This window comes from Hippichthys cyanospilos, chromosome 13, assembly GCF_059441005.1.
Source record: "Hippichthys cyanospilos isolate Australia breed blue-spotted pipefish chromosome 13, RoL_Hcya_1.0, whole genome shotgun sequence".
In the NCBI taxonomy this organism is placed as follows: Eukaryota; Metazoa; Chordata; class Actinopteri; order Syngnathiformes; family Syngnathidae; genus Hippichthys; species Hippichthys cyanospilos.
This window is the reverse complement of record NC_142381.1, coordinates 6,834,793-6,849,483: the sequence shown is the minus strand read 5'-3', so window position 1 is coordinate 6,849,483 and position 14,691 is coordinate 6,834,793. Positions and strand designations below refer to the sequence as shown.

Here is a 14,691-nt window from a genome sequence, read left to right as displayed (position 1 = left end):
TACACTTTCCTGTGAAGACAATCGCAGTGAATTGAATTGGAATATTAAAGATACAGGTATTTTGGGAACTACTTTTTTTATCTCTAATTTTTTTTCTCTCTAAATCTCTCAGAGTAAGCATCATTTAACTGATTCTTTACCTGATTCTTCTGCTTTTCTCAAACAATTTAAATTCTTTTTACTTCAAATTATACAATTCATTATGGACTTTGAAATGAAGGGTCCCCCTCTTAACATAGTTGCTGGATGAGAAGATGCCATCAGATAAAGTAGCGCCAAAGGAAATATTTTCAGTCATTGCTTGGGCGTGTCCACAAAAATGTTTTTTTGAAAAGTATTTTTAGAAAACAATGGATGTTAGATTCTTCAAAAACATCAAAAATTATACAGGAATCAATTGGACTATGATGCAGTATTTTAAAGGTTTCGATTCTCACGGTGTGCCATTTCTGATTAGCATTCACATTATTTCTACATCAATTACTGTACGCGGTCTTATAATTACATAATCTGTTATGGTAAAACCTTATCAAAAACAGAAGAACACAATTACATGCCGGTTTAACAGCTTTAATAGCACAGTCAAGGTGAAAATAATACATATCTAGGCCAAATGTGAGATGGTTATTTTATTTTTAACTTGGATTAAAAAAATCCCATTGTTGACTTGTTTGAAATGAATGTCAATTGTATGTTGTGTCACTGGTACTTTAGGTGAAAAAAACAACATAAGCTTGAAATGTTTATATAAAATGTATTTACAAAGGTAGGAAAAAAATCCAAGTGTCAATAACAAAAACCAAGACTAAATCCATCTAGTTGAACACGAAATATTCTAAACTCTCTCTGTAATCCACCAACAAGTGATGTCTTCGCTCCTCCTTCTTCTGAACGTCTCCAGAGGGACTATGAACCTTCCGTGGTAATCTTGCAACACGCAAACCAGCAAATCCCAAGAGTTCACGTGCCAGGTCTTTCAGGGCTTCCAGATCTTCAGGAGGCCATCTTCCCCGTAGGTGGCAATAAGGTTCTGATGGGGGTGGTGAGCAATGCCAATCACATCCTTCTCGTGGACCTGTGAGTGAGGATGAATGAAACGCGGGGCATGAGGCGCTTACTTTCGCACCGAGACCTGAAATACTTAGCCATGTGCGCTCCATACCGTCAGCGTTCTCTCTAGCTTGCCGGTGACGGTGCTAAAACAGTAGAGCACAAAGTCTTCGCCCACACAGTAGATCCACTCACCGCGCGGTGATAACGTGCAGCACACAAAGTCACCTCCTTCCCTCTTACCCGAACTGAAACTCCTCACAATCTGCAAAAATAAAACAAATCTGTTTATATATATATATATATATATATATATATATATATATATAAAGAAAAAAAGAAAAAGTACCATTAACCTCATCTGCGTGCGTGTCTGTGTTTGAGTGTGTACCTGTCCCTGCATGTTCATGATGACCACGGTGTTGGATCGGTTGCACACCACAAAGTGTTCTGGGTTCTTGGGCAGTAAAAGGACGTTGTTGACTGTAATGTCAGTCCCAGCCGACGAGCCCAGCGGCTTGAAGGTGCTGCTGCACTCAGTTGTTTTCACGTTCCACACCTGAGGAACACGAGATATTAGGTAAACGAAAGACACGCACACGCAAACGACACACGGGACGGGCGGCAGCACCTTGACCGTGCCGTCGGAGGAGGCGCTGATGATGTGGTGGCCGTCTGGCGTGAACGTGGCCTCGTTGACGAATGATGAGTGGCCTCGGAACTCCTTCAGAGACTTGCCTGACTTCAGCCCGTGAATCCTGAATAAATTGTGAATTTGTGAATTTAAAACGAAGCCAAGAAATATTCTCGTGAACGTTGAGCCTTACAGCTTTGTAGTCATGGTTTCAGCTGCAGTCTTCTCACCTGATTGTTTGGTCAAAGGAAGCGCTGAGGATCTGGCTGCTGTCTTTGCAAAAAGTGAGGCAAGTGACTCCTTTGCTGTGCGCGCGTTCGAACCGCCTCAAACACTGGCCGCTCTGGAGCTTCCACACCTGCCAACACATTAGATGTACAAGGAATGCCTGCCACTGACTTATTACAAGCTCACACACAAAAAGGCAAACAAACACACCTTGATCTTTCCATCTTGGGCACCGGTGGCCAACATCTCTGTGTCTCGACTGAAGCTCATGCACAACACGGCGTCGTCCATCATCATCATGTTATCCTGAGCCTGGTACTTGAGATCCTTACAGACAAATAAGAGTGCTGACGTGAGGAAATATTTCATTGCATTTTAAAATGGACTACAAATCCTTGAACAAATTTGCTGACATTGGTAGTCCAGAGAGCCAACTATTTTAGATCTTCTTTAATCGCCTGAAGCGGTGTTTTCTTTTACCTTTCTGATTTTGCCTGTAGTGAAGTTCCACACCTCGATGAAGCCGTCCACAGAGCCGGTCACCAAGTACTGGCCATCAGGGGAGAACCTCGAACATTCCACGTGGGATTTTTGGCCAAACTGTCAATCGGAGTAGTCGCTGTTAGGCATTTGAGCCCCTCTTAAAAAGGAATCAGACGACATGCACAGGTAAAGTTTGGTCATCAAGCTACCTTGATGATTTTGCTGAGCTGAGTGGGGAAACGCTCTTCTTCGACATCTTTGACGGCCGCTTTGCCCCTGAACAAGTCGATGGTCATACCGGGGGGAAGGAGACCCTGATGCTGCTGCCACTTGAGCGACTGCTCGCAAAAACAAACAATTATAAATACTACAGGATGCCCTAAAAGGAAGAGCCGAACACACCAGCAATCCTGGTGAGGAGAAGCGATTCTAGAAAATGGATGGATGGAGATTTATATTTATTTTGATTTCGGTTTTAAAATGGCGAAGCCCCGAGGTTCCACCTTGCTGGAAAAGACATTATCATCCAAACATACTGTTATTTGCGGTAGAGCTGTGTCCTAACGGGGATTACTTCAAAACATAACACAACTCAGGATTCTTTATCACAAGATTCTTAAGCGCTGTTGCTATCCTGCGCAGCAAAGGTTTTGATGCAATTAGTTTACCTGGCCTAGCAGAGCCATCAAACGAGATGGCGGCACAACGCTGACCTCTCCCGCCAAGGCCTGAGCAATAGCCGCCCGACGCTTCTCCTTGCTGCTGCCATCCGGATATGCCTGCAAATCAACTCCTTAAGATCCTGCTTTATGGTCCGTAAATATGACGGCAACACGTCACATCTTCCTCACCTCGCGAGGATCAAAGTAGGAGCGAGCCAGCAGGTTCTCCAGGTGGATGTACCTCTCGGGCTGAGTCTGCTTCAGCATGATCATTGGATCCGTTTGCCTGAGGAGGGATCGCGCCGCGCCCAACTCTCTCAGCTCTATGAGCTCCAGCACCACCTGGACACAATACACGTAGACAAATGTCTCTCCCATGCATAGACAATGATAAAACTACAAAGTCTAAATTTAGAAGCAATTATGTAGCTCGTATTAGACTTTATAGTGTGCTGACCTGCTCATAAAGGTCAACGAGCGTCTTGTCGGGCAGCTTGAGTGACTGAATGGCCTGGAGGACAGTGTCCCAATGACCGCTGTTGATGTCTGCCACGAAGCTGTCAATGCTGTCCACCGTGTTGAGTGACACAGTGGTCTCCTCCTGGAGGGTCGCCAGCGACCTGTGCAAGTTGTTCTCCTTCAAGTACTGCATGATGAGTCGAACCACGCTGGAAGACACACAAGTTCGAGTGGTCATTCTTGTACCTTTGTTTAAATGAACCATTTGGGCCAGGACAGTCAATGTTTTAAAAAAGGACAACATGAATAATTAATTGAATGAATGAATAAATAAATAAATAAATAAACGTGTTTTCAATTTGCATGTCAAATATTTTTTTTTCCATTGAAAAGCTTGCTTATTGATTGTAGAATTCCAGTTGTGCCTTGCCATGCCTGTTTGATTTGTTCCATTACCATGCTTGTTGCTGCACAATTAATCAAATTTATTCGCGATCACAATATTGGCTGCCACGATTAATTAAGCTGATCCTCGGCGATATTAACATTTTGAAAGCCAGCTACACTACATGTCAGATAAAGTACTTTGTCATCTTACCACCAAGGGGAAATGTTTCCCCACATGTTTGCATGACAAAAGCCTATACTTTTATCAACCTAATACAGTAAAACCTCCGCTGACCATGCACAGAACCCAAAGTGTTGGGTATAATATCTTGTTTATATATATATATATATATATATATATATATATATATATATATATATGCAAAAAGCGAGGTGTGCGTTTGTGTGACTTAGCGTCCCAGTACCAGTGCGCTAAGTCTACCATTGCTACCATCCTTAAGAACAAGGAAGCTATTAAGGGTGCGTGTGTGGCAAAGGGTGTTTCTGTTGTCTAGGCAACGGTCTCAGGCAATATAAGAGGTTGACAAACTTCTGTTGATTAATGAAAAGCAGCTAGCAGGGCACTGTCGTGTGAGTGAGTGTATTATCTCCGAGAAAGCGCGGCAACTTCACTCGGGTATCATCCCTCCTCCCACTCCATTCCATCAAGCCATCAACTACCATCATAAAGGTAAATAAAACGACTTTATTATACAGTACAGTTTATTTCTTTAATTACAATCCAATAGCACATTTATTATACATAAATTTTTTGTGTAGTTTTAAGGCATATTTAGTTGAAAATGATGTTTTATGGGAACCTGGGAACGGATTATTCTCATTTTAATGGTTTCTTATGGGAAATAAATGTTGAGAAGACGAACTTTTCGCCCTACACACACTTTCTGGGAACCAATTATGTTCGTGAGCTGAGGTATCACTGTATATTATTTACCAGGGTGAAATGGCATCGAGTTTCTCACCTGGTTCCTAATATATGCTGTACTAGCTGTCAAGTGAGACCCATTTTGAAAAATCCGACTGGCAAAAGTGACTTTTTAACTGCTAATTGATTAAAATTTGTTTAAAAGTATATGTGCTTGGTTCTGAGTAAGCTTAATTTTTTCACTGGTTTGCACTCAGCAAGTAAGTTAGCTTACATTTAAAAATCCAATCAACATTTATAGTTACTAATTTCATATTTTAAATGAGCCCTGCACTTGTTGATATCACCATTACTTGCTCATTTCTCTGTTATTGTGTTTAAAAATTCTATAATATTAAACTGCCATGGTGAGATATTTTTTTGTTTCAAATGTAATTTGCACCCAAGAGTACAATTACTTCTGTTCAACTGTTACAAAAAAGTTAACGTGTTAAAAAAGTGAAGTTAAGTGAATATTCAATTTCAATATTTAATGTCAATTTAATTTTGATATGCATGTTTCAAATGAACCAAAACACATGCTTAAGATAGCTGAAAAAAAAAGCAAATGTTAAACACAGAACGGCTCGCTGAAATGTATTCAAATTAATTGCTGCTATATGTAAAGAACGCCTGCCAAGGTAGCCCCCCCTACATTTTTAACACACCAAATCTGGCCCACTTTGCAAAACGTTTGGACACCCCTGTTCTATTAGTTGCACTTCCAGAAGAAAAATGTGCCTGTGATTATTCATGAATGTATAGACTGCAACTGTTATTACCACTTGTGTTCAAATATAAGACTTTTGAATAATTAAAATGACAAACATGAATGCGAGTTTCGGATTTTCTTCTATGGCACAGATGTCATGAGGCAAACTACTAATCACTGTAATCAGACGTAATTAAAAGTTGAGCGAGTACTACACCGTGATTGACATTAATGATAGGTTAAACATGTACTTCTACTTTTCGTGTTCTGTTCGGCAAGGAGGAAGAATGACTACATTTTCTAACGCTGCTTCAACCAAATGCAAGTACCAAACTCTCGTTTTTGGTGAATTACTGCATTCCTAACTTGTGGTTTCCCGGTTGCAACCAAATCTACAACGTGGATCGCGCAGACAACATGTTCGACGACTTGATCCTTGATATATCACAGTGCGCCTAGCCGTAGAAACGAAATCTTTTGACGTTGACTTTTGCTGGTCGATCTAGCTCAGGGGTGCGTGTTTTCTAGGTTTCTTCCCCGACACACCTAATTTAAATAATCGGGATCGTTATCAGGCTTCTGCCGAGCTTGCTGACGAGCTGATCGTTTGAATCAGGTGTGTCCACCAGGAAAACATGCAGGATACTGGCCGTTTAGGACCGGATTTGGTGACCCCTAGTCTAGTGAACGTAACGCTAACGCGAGCATAGCTAAAGAGTAGCTTCACATGCAACGCTATTTAAATGCAACTAAATAGGGGTGTAACAAAGGAATGTTGTTGTTGCTTAGTACTCACTCAGCCGATTCGATCTCCAGAGACATGGTTAGTTTTGTGATCAGAAAATAGACAAGAATGAAACAGCGAGCAGAAACTACACGCACTAAACCGGAAGTGGACAGATGGCTTCTTCTTCTTCTTCTTCTTCTGTTGCTGCTTCTTCTTCTTTCTTTTCTTATTCTCTTGGTGTTAAATGTAGTTTTGCTAAAAAAAAAAAATCGGCGCATTACCTTAACAAACTGGTTGTTTTGGTAGTGGAGCCCTTTTTTCAAGAAATAAAGATTCAAAGGGTTAGTGTGTACGATTTAGACCGTTTTTCATTACGGACAGCAGGAGGTGCTGCATTTACCGTTCTCCGTAGCTATAACAGACATGGCGGCTTCTGAAGGACTGCCATCCCCCATGTAATATATTTTAATTATAACTAGACGATTGTATTTAAGACATACTGATGGTCATTAAGAACACACCCATTAGTAATGAGTGGTGGGTTGATGAGGAATAATGGAGCGTGTTGCTACACTGACACAACGTGTTGATACTGTATTCAGATTGTGTCATCAAATACTGACATCTGATGGACGTTAAAAATCCCTGCAGGCAACCCACTGACTGAGTGTATACTGGGGGCGTCAATAGACCTCACAAATTAAGAATTAGTGTCAATTTTAATAAACTTTTTAGCTAAATGTTTGTAGTTAAATTTCAATTCGCCCAATGTATGTCAATGGGACTCTTTGGAATAGAAAATGAGGATTTGTGTATAAAAGATAAATATTTGGAATAAGATACAAAATAAACACCGTCATCTCGTGAATTTGTAGAATAATATGAAATTGTAAGTATCAAAATAGGAAAAACATTTATCAGAAAAGTGAGCAAAACGCAAGTCCATGTAGGGATTGAACCAATGATTTCACATGTGTTGTTCCGGTACTTAAATCACCGGACCAAGCAGCCCGTCACTACGTAATGAATTAAAATTCCAATTGACAACGAAAAGGACTGTCTCTCATTGGGAATGAATGTTGGATTGGTTAAAAAAAAATGGAATTATGGAAGAAATACGTACTGGCTAACATGAATTTTGTATGCTTCATCTTGACACACATTTACCAGAACTATTTATAGATTATTATTAATAACAACTGCGCAATCCTCCGTGTGTTTTCTTTTTGCTAACTTCACATTACTATGGCCCCATTCTGAATGTTTTTTCAAATTATTGGTCCTATTTTGCAAAGTGGACAATTTTTTTAGGCGTCACACACAAAGTGCACTTAACAATTATATTTCTCTTGTTTTTATATCTCACAAACTGAAAGTAATGGTTGCATGTCCATCTTAAATACACATTGTCCATATTCAACCTGCCGTTTCAACTCAGCTGCAGTAGATCAATAAGTACAGTGGACCCCCATGTTACAGCATATCCTTCCCACACATCACATCCACGCACCTTACCTGACACTGTATGTAAGCTTGCTTGTCCATACTTGTTGGAATTTTTGTCATAGTGACAAAATATTGTGAAAAGGCTGAAGAAAAATCAATGAACATTTTCAAGTTTAAAATGTTTCACATTAAGCGGGTTTAGCATGCAGCATATAAGATGGCTGCCGGTGGCGTCTCCCGACAGTAAACGGCACTGTTAGTTCATTCATAAATAAATCCATGACTTTCTTGACTGGAATTTCTTTTCACAGTACAGTACCTCAATCATTATCGTCATTTACATCAATATTGTTCTCACTTTTTATTGTATGTGTACATTAAGTGAAAACAAAAGCTAAAGCTGCATTTCCAAATTGCATGATGTATAAATTAAATAAAATAGACCATGCAATTGCATGATGACTCGCACGCATTCAAATGTGACATGAAGTCCCTGCTTTGGATTAAATAAATACAAATATCACACTATGGTAATCTTATGAGCAAACAGGGCTTTCAATGCTCCTATTGTTCTAGGAGGAGCAATATTTGCCTTCCAAATACAACAGACCACTCCCTCAAAGCCGCCAACATCGATTCAATTTAAATCTACTGTCTTATAATAATGTCCAACTGGAGTCCAATTGAAGCTTGTTGTATCTTGCCTGACAGATGGTGGGCGTGTGCCTCACAAGGATGCAGGCTCCTGTTTGCTTTTGGACAAGCTCACTAAGCAGCAGAGACTGCTTCCTGGTGCTTGCAACAGATTCAAGAAGCACAAAAACAAATAATGAATACCTAAAAAGTGAAAATGAATAGCCTTGTAAATGCACACTAACACGAAAACACCGCAGATGTGTTCTTAAAAAGATTAGGCTTTGAAATACTTTGCTGATAATGTGTAATTGATTTCTACGTAGCGAACGATGTAGCGCTGTCATTTATTTTTCAACTCTTTGGGTGAAAATATGTTGAAAATGGAGTCCAATGAGTTTATATCCTCCTGAGATCAGTCATTTATTTTCACGTCTGGCTGTAAAAACATTTCCTGAAGATAATTTATTGGATTTAACCAGTTATAGGTCACATTCACAGCAGAAAAAGTTTTAAATCATTTGTCTTGGTCTCATTTTGTAAAATCTGAACAATCTAGTATTTCAACAAGTACGTATTGATTTGAACATATAACAGCATTTATTGAATAAAACCTTTCTTTGTTCTCTAATGAACATGCACAGGACCATACTGAGCATGCCCAAACTAAACTGTCTGGAAAAAGGAGGAGTGCGAAGAACAGACGTGGATAAAAAGCCAAAGATGACTCCCGCCTCTTCTGGTGTTTTTTCTGGTGCCATCAACATGAGGCTCAAAGGCACCCTACTGGCCACCTTTGTCGCCTCCATCTTGCTAGTGTACCTGGGCTACATCCAGAGGGATGTGCAAAGCCACTCCATGCATATACACAGGATAATCTATAACGACTCCGTCCAGGAACAGAGGATGCTCAAGAAGCTGGAAAACATGGAGGCTAACATTCAAAAGCTGCGTGAGTAACTTTTTTGGGTTGGGTTTATTTGTTTTCATCGAAATTAAGCCCTATTTAAGTCATACCCAAAACGAAAACCACCTGTCCACCATGGATAGTGTGTATTTTGAATTGAAAAAATATGAAATCATTTTAAAATACATTAAGTATAATTTAAAAGTGAAATAGACATGGTTTTTATTGTTTTAATATTTTTTAATTTATTTTTGCTTGTTGCATTCACTCCACATTCCCTATTTAAACTTGTCTGTTAAAATCGATCCACTCTTTATTTTATTTATTAATCAAAGTAAATTAATAAAATTAAGTGAATCAATATTTAGTTTATTAATTGTAATACAAACATACAAAAAAGTAAAAAAGTGACCCTAGTGGGGATAAGAAGCTATGGAAAAAGGAAATGGATGGATATATATTTACAGTGCTGTATATATATTCATCAACTTGGCTGTATTTGCAATATTTACTGTACATGAGTTTTCTTACCTTTAAGCAGATGTCATCTGAACATCGGCCAATAATCCAAATGCATTTCATCGTTAGTTCCGGGGTCTCTTGGGTCAAGTTGAGAGCCATAATTTTGAGTAAAACACATTTAAAGTTGGACACATTCATCATTCAAATGTCCACAGCAGCCATTATCTGTCTTGTCTGTCCGTCCGTCCGCATAAACACATACATTCAGTATCTGGATATGAAGAATATGGAATAAATAATGAAATGTGTTTCTTCTCTAGTCACAGATGTTAACAAAAAGCCAGTGGTGGTGCAGATGAAAGATGGGGACAAGGCAAAAGAGGACAAAATGAAGGATAAAGTGTCGGTGAGGAAGCTGTTCCCCAATTCAGCCCTATTCAACAAATGGGGCGAGGGTCTGAGCGAGGAGGAGCAGAAGGAGGCCGAAAGCTTGTTCACCAAGTATGGCTACAATGCCTTCCTCAGCGACAGACTGCCACTCAATAGGCAAATTCCTGATACGCGGCACGCCAGGTAGCCACAATGTAAAGCCACACACACTCACACAAACATTGTTCCAGATTGCATTTTTAAATGCATTTTATTTTTAGCTTTAACGCCATTCTAATCAAAGATATGAGCATCTTAAGTATTATCAGCGACCAAATACAAGTAAAGTTGTAATTCATGTACAAACTGGAACCTCACCTGCGAGTTCACACTTGGAGTATTTTTTTTTTCCAGAACTCGAAGGTACTTTCAAGCCAAAATAGATCTTTGCATCATGGCTGAGGTCAAAAGTTGTTAAATCTTTACTATAATGTGAAGAATATAAGTATATATACTGACATAATGATAAAAGATGCATTTAACATGTTTAACGTGACATGTATAATTTGATATGTTTAACACAACATGATGATCAAGCCATCAATTTGAATGGCATGACTTTTCTTGTTATTCCTACTAAAAAGATGTGCAGAGAAAAAGTACCCTGCTGATCTCCCCAACCTGAGCGTGGTGCTGATCTACCTGAATGAAGCTCTGTCCATTATCAAGCGGGCAGTCCGCAGCATCATAGACAAGACACCTGCCAACCTGCTCAAAGAGATAATTCTGGTGGATGACCACAGCACAAATGGTACAGGAGTTACAAAACAGATATTTCTTTCTTTCTGAGCAATGTTGTGTTTGCGCCAAACATACCTTATGGTCAAAATGTTCACACTATTTCCTGGTATCACTATTGTTTTTTTATCATTATGATAAAGATGTTAATGATCCCATTTTAATAAACTGCAAACAAGGAAGTGAGACTGAATTGTTGACTTTGATCATGCGTCCACAGAGGACCTGAAGGAGAAGCTGGACGACTACATCAGGATGATCCACGAGGAGCGTCCGGGCCTGCTGAAGAGGGTGGTGCACAAGGAGCAACTGGGCCTCACCCAGGCCCGACTCTCTGGATGTAAAATCGCCACCGGTGACGTGGTGGCCATTCTGGACGCGCACATTGAAGTCCATGTGCAATGGTCAGTGTCGTTTTGCTATTTCTTTGCTAGCAGAGGTTGGCAGTGGCGAAAGTGAAGCGTCAGCATGTGTAATTTAAGCGCTAACGTTAGCAAAAAAAAAAGTCTTCCTGTCAGCAAACTCACATTCCGTTTTACATTTGCATAGACTCTCAATTGTTAGGACTTTACACCTCTAAAATCATGTGTTCAGGGCAGAACCGCTCCTTGCTCGCATCAAGGAGGACCGCACTCTCATCCTGACTCCCGTTTTCGATCGAGTCAATTACTACGATTTAGAGGTGACTCCTTACGGACCGGCAGCCGATGCCTTTGACTGGGCCCTGTGGTGCATGTATGAATCCTTCAGGCCCGAGTGGTACAAGCTCAAGGACGAGTCGGCACCTGCCAAGTGAGTCACAATTTGCACCCGCTTCCTCAGTTTTGCTTCATACACGATGCATTCATGCAAACAGTAGTTTGGCTCGCTTGCAGTTGTGGATTGCTGTGATCAAAGGCAGATTTACTTTGATGTGCCATTCGACTAGTTTTTCAAAGCATCTTTTGATGAAGGAAGTTAGCGCAGTGGGCCAACAGTATAGATTTCTTTCTCCCCAAAGGAGCCCGGCCATCATGGGGATACTAGTGGCCGACCGCAAGTTCTTTCATGAGATCGGCAGTCTGGATGGAGGAATGAAAATATACGGCGGCGAGAACGTGGAGCTGGGCATCCGTGTAAGTTGGGTGCAGTTCACGCGCAAAACTAAGATGTTTTCCTGAGAGTGAACCTTGAGCTCAAATGTGTGTTTGAGGCTGCAGGTGTGGCTATGCGGTGGCAGCGTAGAGGTCATCCCTTGCTCTAAGATCGCCCACATCGAGCGTGCCAGAAAGCCCTATCTGCCCGATCTTAGCATCACTATGAAGCGAAACGCGCTGCGCGTGGCCGAGGTGTGGCTGGATGACTATAAGTACAACGTCAACATCGCCTGGAACCTTCCTTTCCAGGTTGGTGGTCAGAAAACTGATCATTTCCTTCAGGAAAGATGAAATGAGATTACTGTATTGGTGAACAGCATGCTCACAGGATAAACAAAAAATTGTATCCAAAGGCATCACTGAATTTTTATGATTTGCATGAATGTCTACATATGGCAAAACATTTCTATCTCTATTATTCATAGAATTCCCAAGCTTTCAATGGAAGGGAATTTTGGCTAAAATAACAAATCTTGTCACGATGACCCTTTGTCAACAAAACCATTAGTCGATACATTCAAACGTGAAGTTAAAAAAAAGCTTGGATCTTGTGTTTTCACGATTCAGAATCACGGAGTGGACATCGGCGACGTGTCTGAACGGAAGGCGCTGAGAGAGCGGCTCAAGTGCAAGCCCTTCCAGTGGTACCTGGACAACGTTTACCCAATGCTGGATCCTCTCAAAGACCTTGTTGCCTACGGGGCGGTAAGCACAAGTCGTCATTTGCCTGGGGTTGGGGAGGGGAAGCTAAGCAGGGTAAGGTCAACCACCCAATCTTCTTAAACCCCAAATGATTATGAAAACAGAGATAGAAACAAGAGCATCTCTCTTTGAACTTACGGGGGTCAATACGCCACGAATGCCAGAAATCAACAGTTTGCTCTTTTCCTCTCTGCAGTTAATAAATGAGCTGAAGCCAGACCTGTGCATCGATCAGGGTCCGGTTCCAGGGAGTACACCCATCCTCTACTCGTGCCACTACTTTGCCCCGCAGGTACAAGCCCACATTCTATGCAAAGCAGTTGCATTTATTCAATATTCAACTTAAGGTTTCATTCATTTACTGTATTTCAAAATGAGCTTTTTCTGGTAAAGATCTAAACAGTGACGAAAAAGAACAAAAAAAACAAGAATTTTACCCTTGCCTTACCTGTCACAAGAACCAATATACCAACATGTCACATGTTCACTTTTGCCCTTTTTGGTGGCTTATAACTCTGAACACACACAAAAGATGACCATGATATGCAAACAAAACATTATACCCAACACTTTGGTTTTTCATCTGGGACAAATTATGTGTACAAGCGATGTACTGATTCCCAAACACAAACATGAGTGTAAAAAGTAGTCCCCATCTCCCGTACTCATGCTAGTATCCCAAACCAGACGCGATCATTCTGCTTGTGTCGGTCTCTGGTTCAGCAGAGGTCAAGTCTCACACGGTGGGGTTAAGAATTTTAAGATTCTTAAGGATATGTTTCAATTTCCTTTCTAGAAATTTGAAGGCAAATATGTAAATTCACCGCATTTTTCCACACTACTCTTTGCAACAGCACTGTTACTACCGCTCCCAAGGGCAGCTTTACATCGGTGGCATCAAATCCCACAAGTACAACAACAACCGCTGCCTGGTGGACCCCGGCAACGGGATCTACCCGGCCCTCTACGACTGCAAGGTAGCCGCGCAGAAGAATTTCCACATGTTGTGGGATTTTAAACAGGTGAGTAGCAGCTGCCGTAAGGAAAAATCTGAGTTTTGAGCTATAACAAAAACTACCTTACCAGGGCTCGGCGATCCAGAACCGGCAGACGAAGCGGTGTCTGGAGATCGCCCAGGATGAACATAGATACTATCAGCTCATTGTGCAGCGCTGCACTGGCCAGATCTGGAACATTCAGAATTACATCACGGAGAGAGTGGCTCAAGGGTAGCAAGGCACCCGTCCACGAAATTCTCACTACAGCCTCTTAGTGGGAGAGATTCATTTAGTTCATTTTTAGCAAAATTTAGCACTGATGAGCAGAGGTGGGACCTTCACATATGTGCAAGTCAAAAACTTTCTTTACGATATTTTATGAGCCATTGTCTTTGTGGAAGAATTAAGCAGCAAAATCTACCCGTTTTTCTCCAAGGGGGCAGCCGTTTTGCCACTTGTTACAGTATTGTTTTGTTTTTCTGTATGAATATTAGTTACTCAGGGCTCAGGTTACGACCAGTCACGGCTCACCTGTTTTCTGAGTGCCTTCGCGTCCCGCAAGAGATGCGGGGCCGAATTAGAATGAGCCAGGACGTTCAGAGGAGTTTGAGATGGCAGACTGACACAAGAAAGATCAAGCAAATTTTGATCATGTATGACTGTCACATGCTTGTGGGAATTTTTTTTTTTGCTTTTTGAAACTTGCAGTTGTTTTGTTTGCTGTCATGACATTATCTTTGTTCCAGATGCCCTCATAATGGTCTGAAATTTTGATCTTTTGCCTCTCATGTCAGCTAATAATAATGTAAATAAAAAAAAATAACATTCTGCACTTTCAGGATACAACATGCCAATGTGAAGGGAACTTGAAGATTGTATTTTCATCGGATAGGAAGATTATGACGTCAGATGACTAAATTAGTATTAACTTATGTTTTTATTTTTCATGTTTTGTTTTGTGTTTGTTGTGTAC

General features: G+C 40.8%; 2 protein-coding genes across 2 annotated transcripts; one reads left to right on the top strand and one right to left on the bottom strand.

Annotated features, from left to right (window-relative positions):
• Positions 1-554: 554 nt before the first annotated feature.
• On the bottom strand, positions 555-6,502 carry smu1a (SMU1 DNA replication regulator and spliceosomal factor a). Its single transcript, XM_088431404.1, has 12 exons — positions 6,337-6,502; positions 3,515-3,725; positions 3,247-3,399; positions 3,064-3,174; positions 2,605-2,733; positions 2,393-2,512; positions 2,123-2,239; positions 1,915-2,042; positions 1,682-1,808; positions 1,442-1,609; positions 1,163-1,315; positions 555-1,075 (listed from the first exon to the last, which is right to left on the bottom strand). The coding sequence occupies exons 1-12, from the start codon at positions 6,360-6,362 to the stop codon at positions 977-979; spliced, it is 1,542 nt and encodes a 513-aa protein (XP_088287530.1). The 5' UTR covers positions 6,363-6,502; the 3' UTR covers positions 555-976.
• A 2,604-nt stretch (positions 6,503-9,106) lies between these two features.
• On the top strand, positions 9,107-14,607 carry LOC148413648 (putative polypeptide N-acetylgalactosaminyltransferase 8). Its single transcript, XM_088431687.1, has 11 exons — positions 9,107-9,298; positions 10,036-10,288; positions 10,729-10,895; positions 11,103-11,286; positions 11,477-11,674; positions 11,883-11,997; positions 12,082-12,267; positions 12,586-12,723; positions 12,917-13,012; positions 13,575-13,742; positions 13,807-14,607. The coding sequence occupies exons 1-11, from the start codon at positions 9,112-9,114 to the stop codon at positions 13,951-13,953; spliced, it is 1,839 nt and encodes a 612-aa protein (XP_088287813.1). The 5' UTR covers positions 9,107-9,111; the 3' UTR covers positions 13,954-14,607.
• Positions 14,608-14,691: the final 84 nt, after the last annotated feature.

What these genes read in the sequence shown, in the direction of transcription:
- smu1a (XM_088431404.1), bottom strand. Translation starts at nt 6,362, where the DNA reads ATGTCTCTGGAGATCGAATCGGCTGA. An exon ending in TGATGGCTCTGCTAGGCCAG is followed by an intron (nt 2,734 to 3,063) that starts GTAAACTAATTG and finishes TTTTGCGAGCAG; the next exon opens with TCGCTCAAGTGGCAGCAGCA. An exon ending in CCTCCGACGGCACGGTCAAG is followed by an intron (nt 1,610 to 1,681) that starts GTGCTGCCGCCC and finishes CGTGTTCCTCAG; the next exon opens with GTGTGGAACGTGAAAACAAC.
- LOC148413648 (XM_088431687.1), top strand. Translation starts at nt 9,112, where the DNA reads ATGAGGCTCAAAGGCACCCTACTGGCCACCTTTGTCGCCTCCATCTTG. An exon ending in GACGAGTCGGCACCTGCCAA is followed by an intron (nt 11,675 to 11,882) that starts GTGAGTCACAAT and finishes TTCTCCCCAAAG; the next exon opens with GAGCCCGGCCATCATGGGGA. An exon ending in ACCTTGTTGCCTACGGGGCG is followed by an intron (nt 12,724 to 12,916) that starts GTAAGCACAAGT and finishes TCCTCTCTGCAG; the next exon opens with TTAATAAATGAGCTGAAGCC.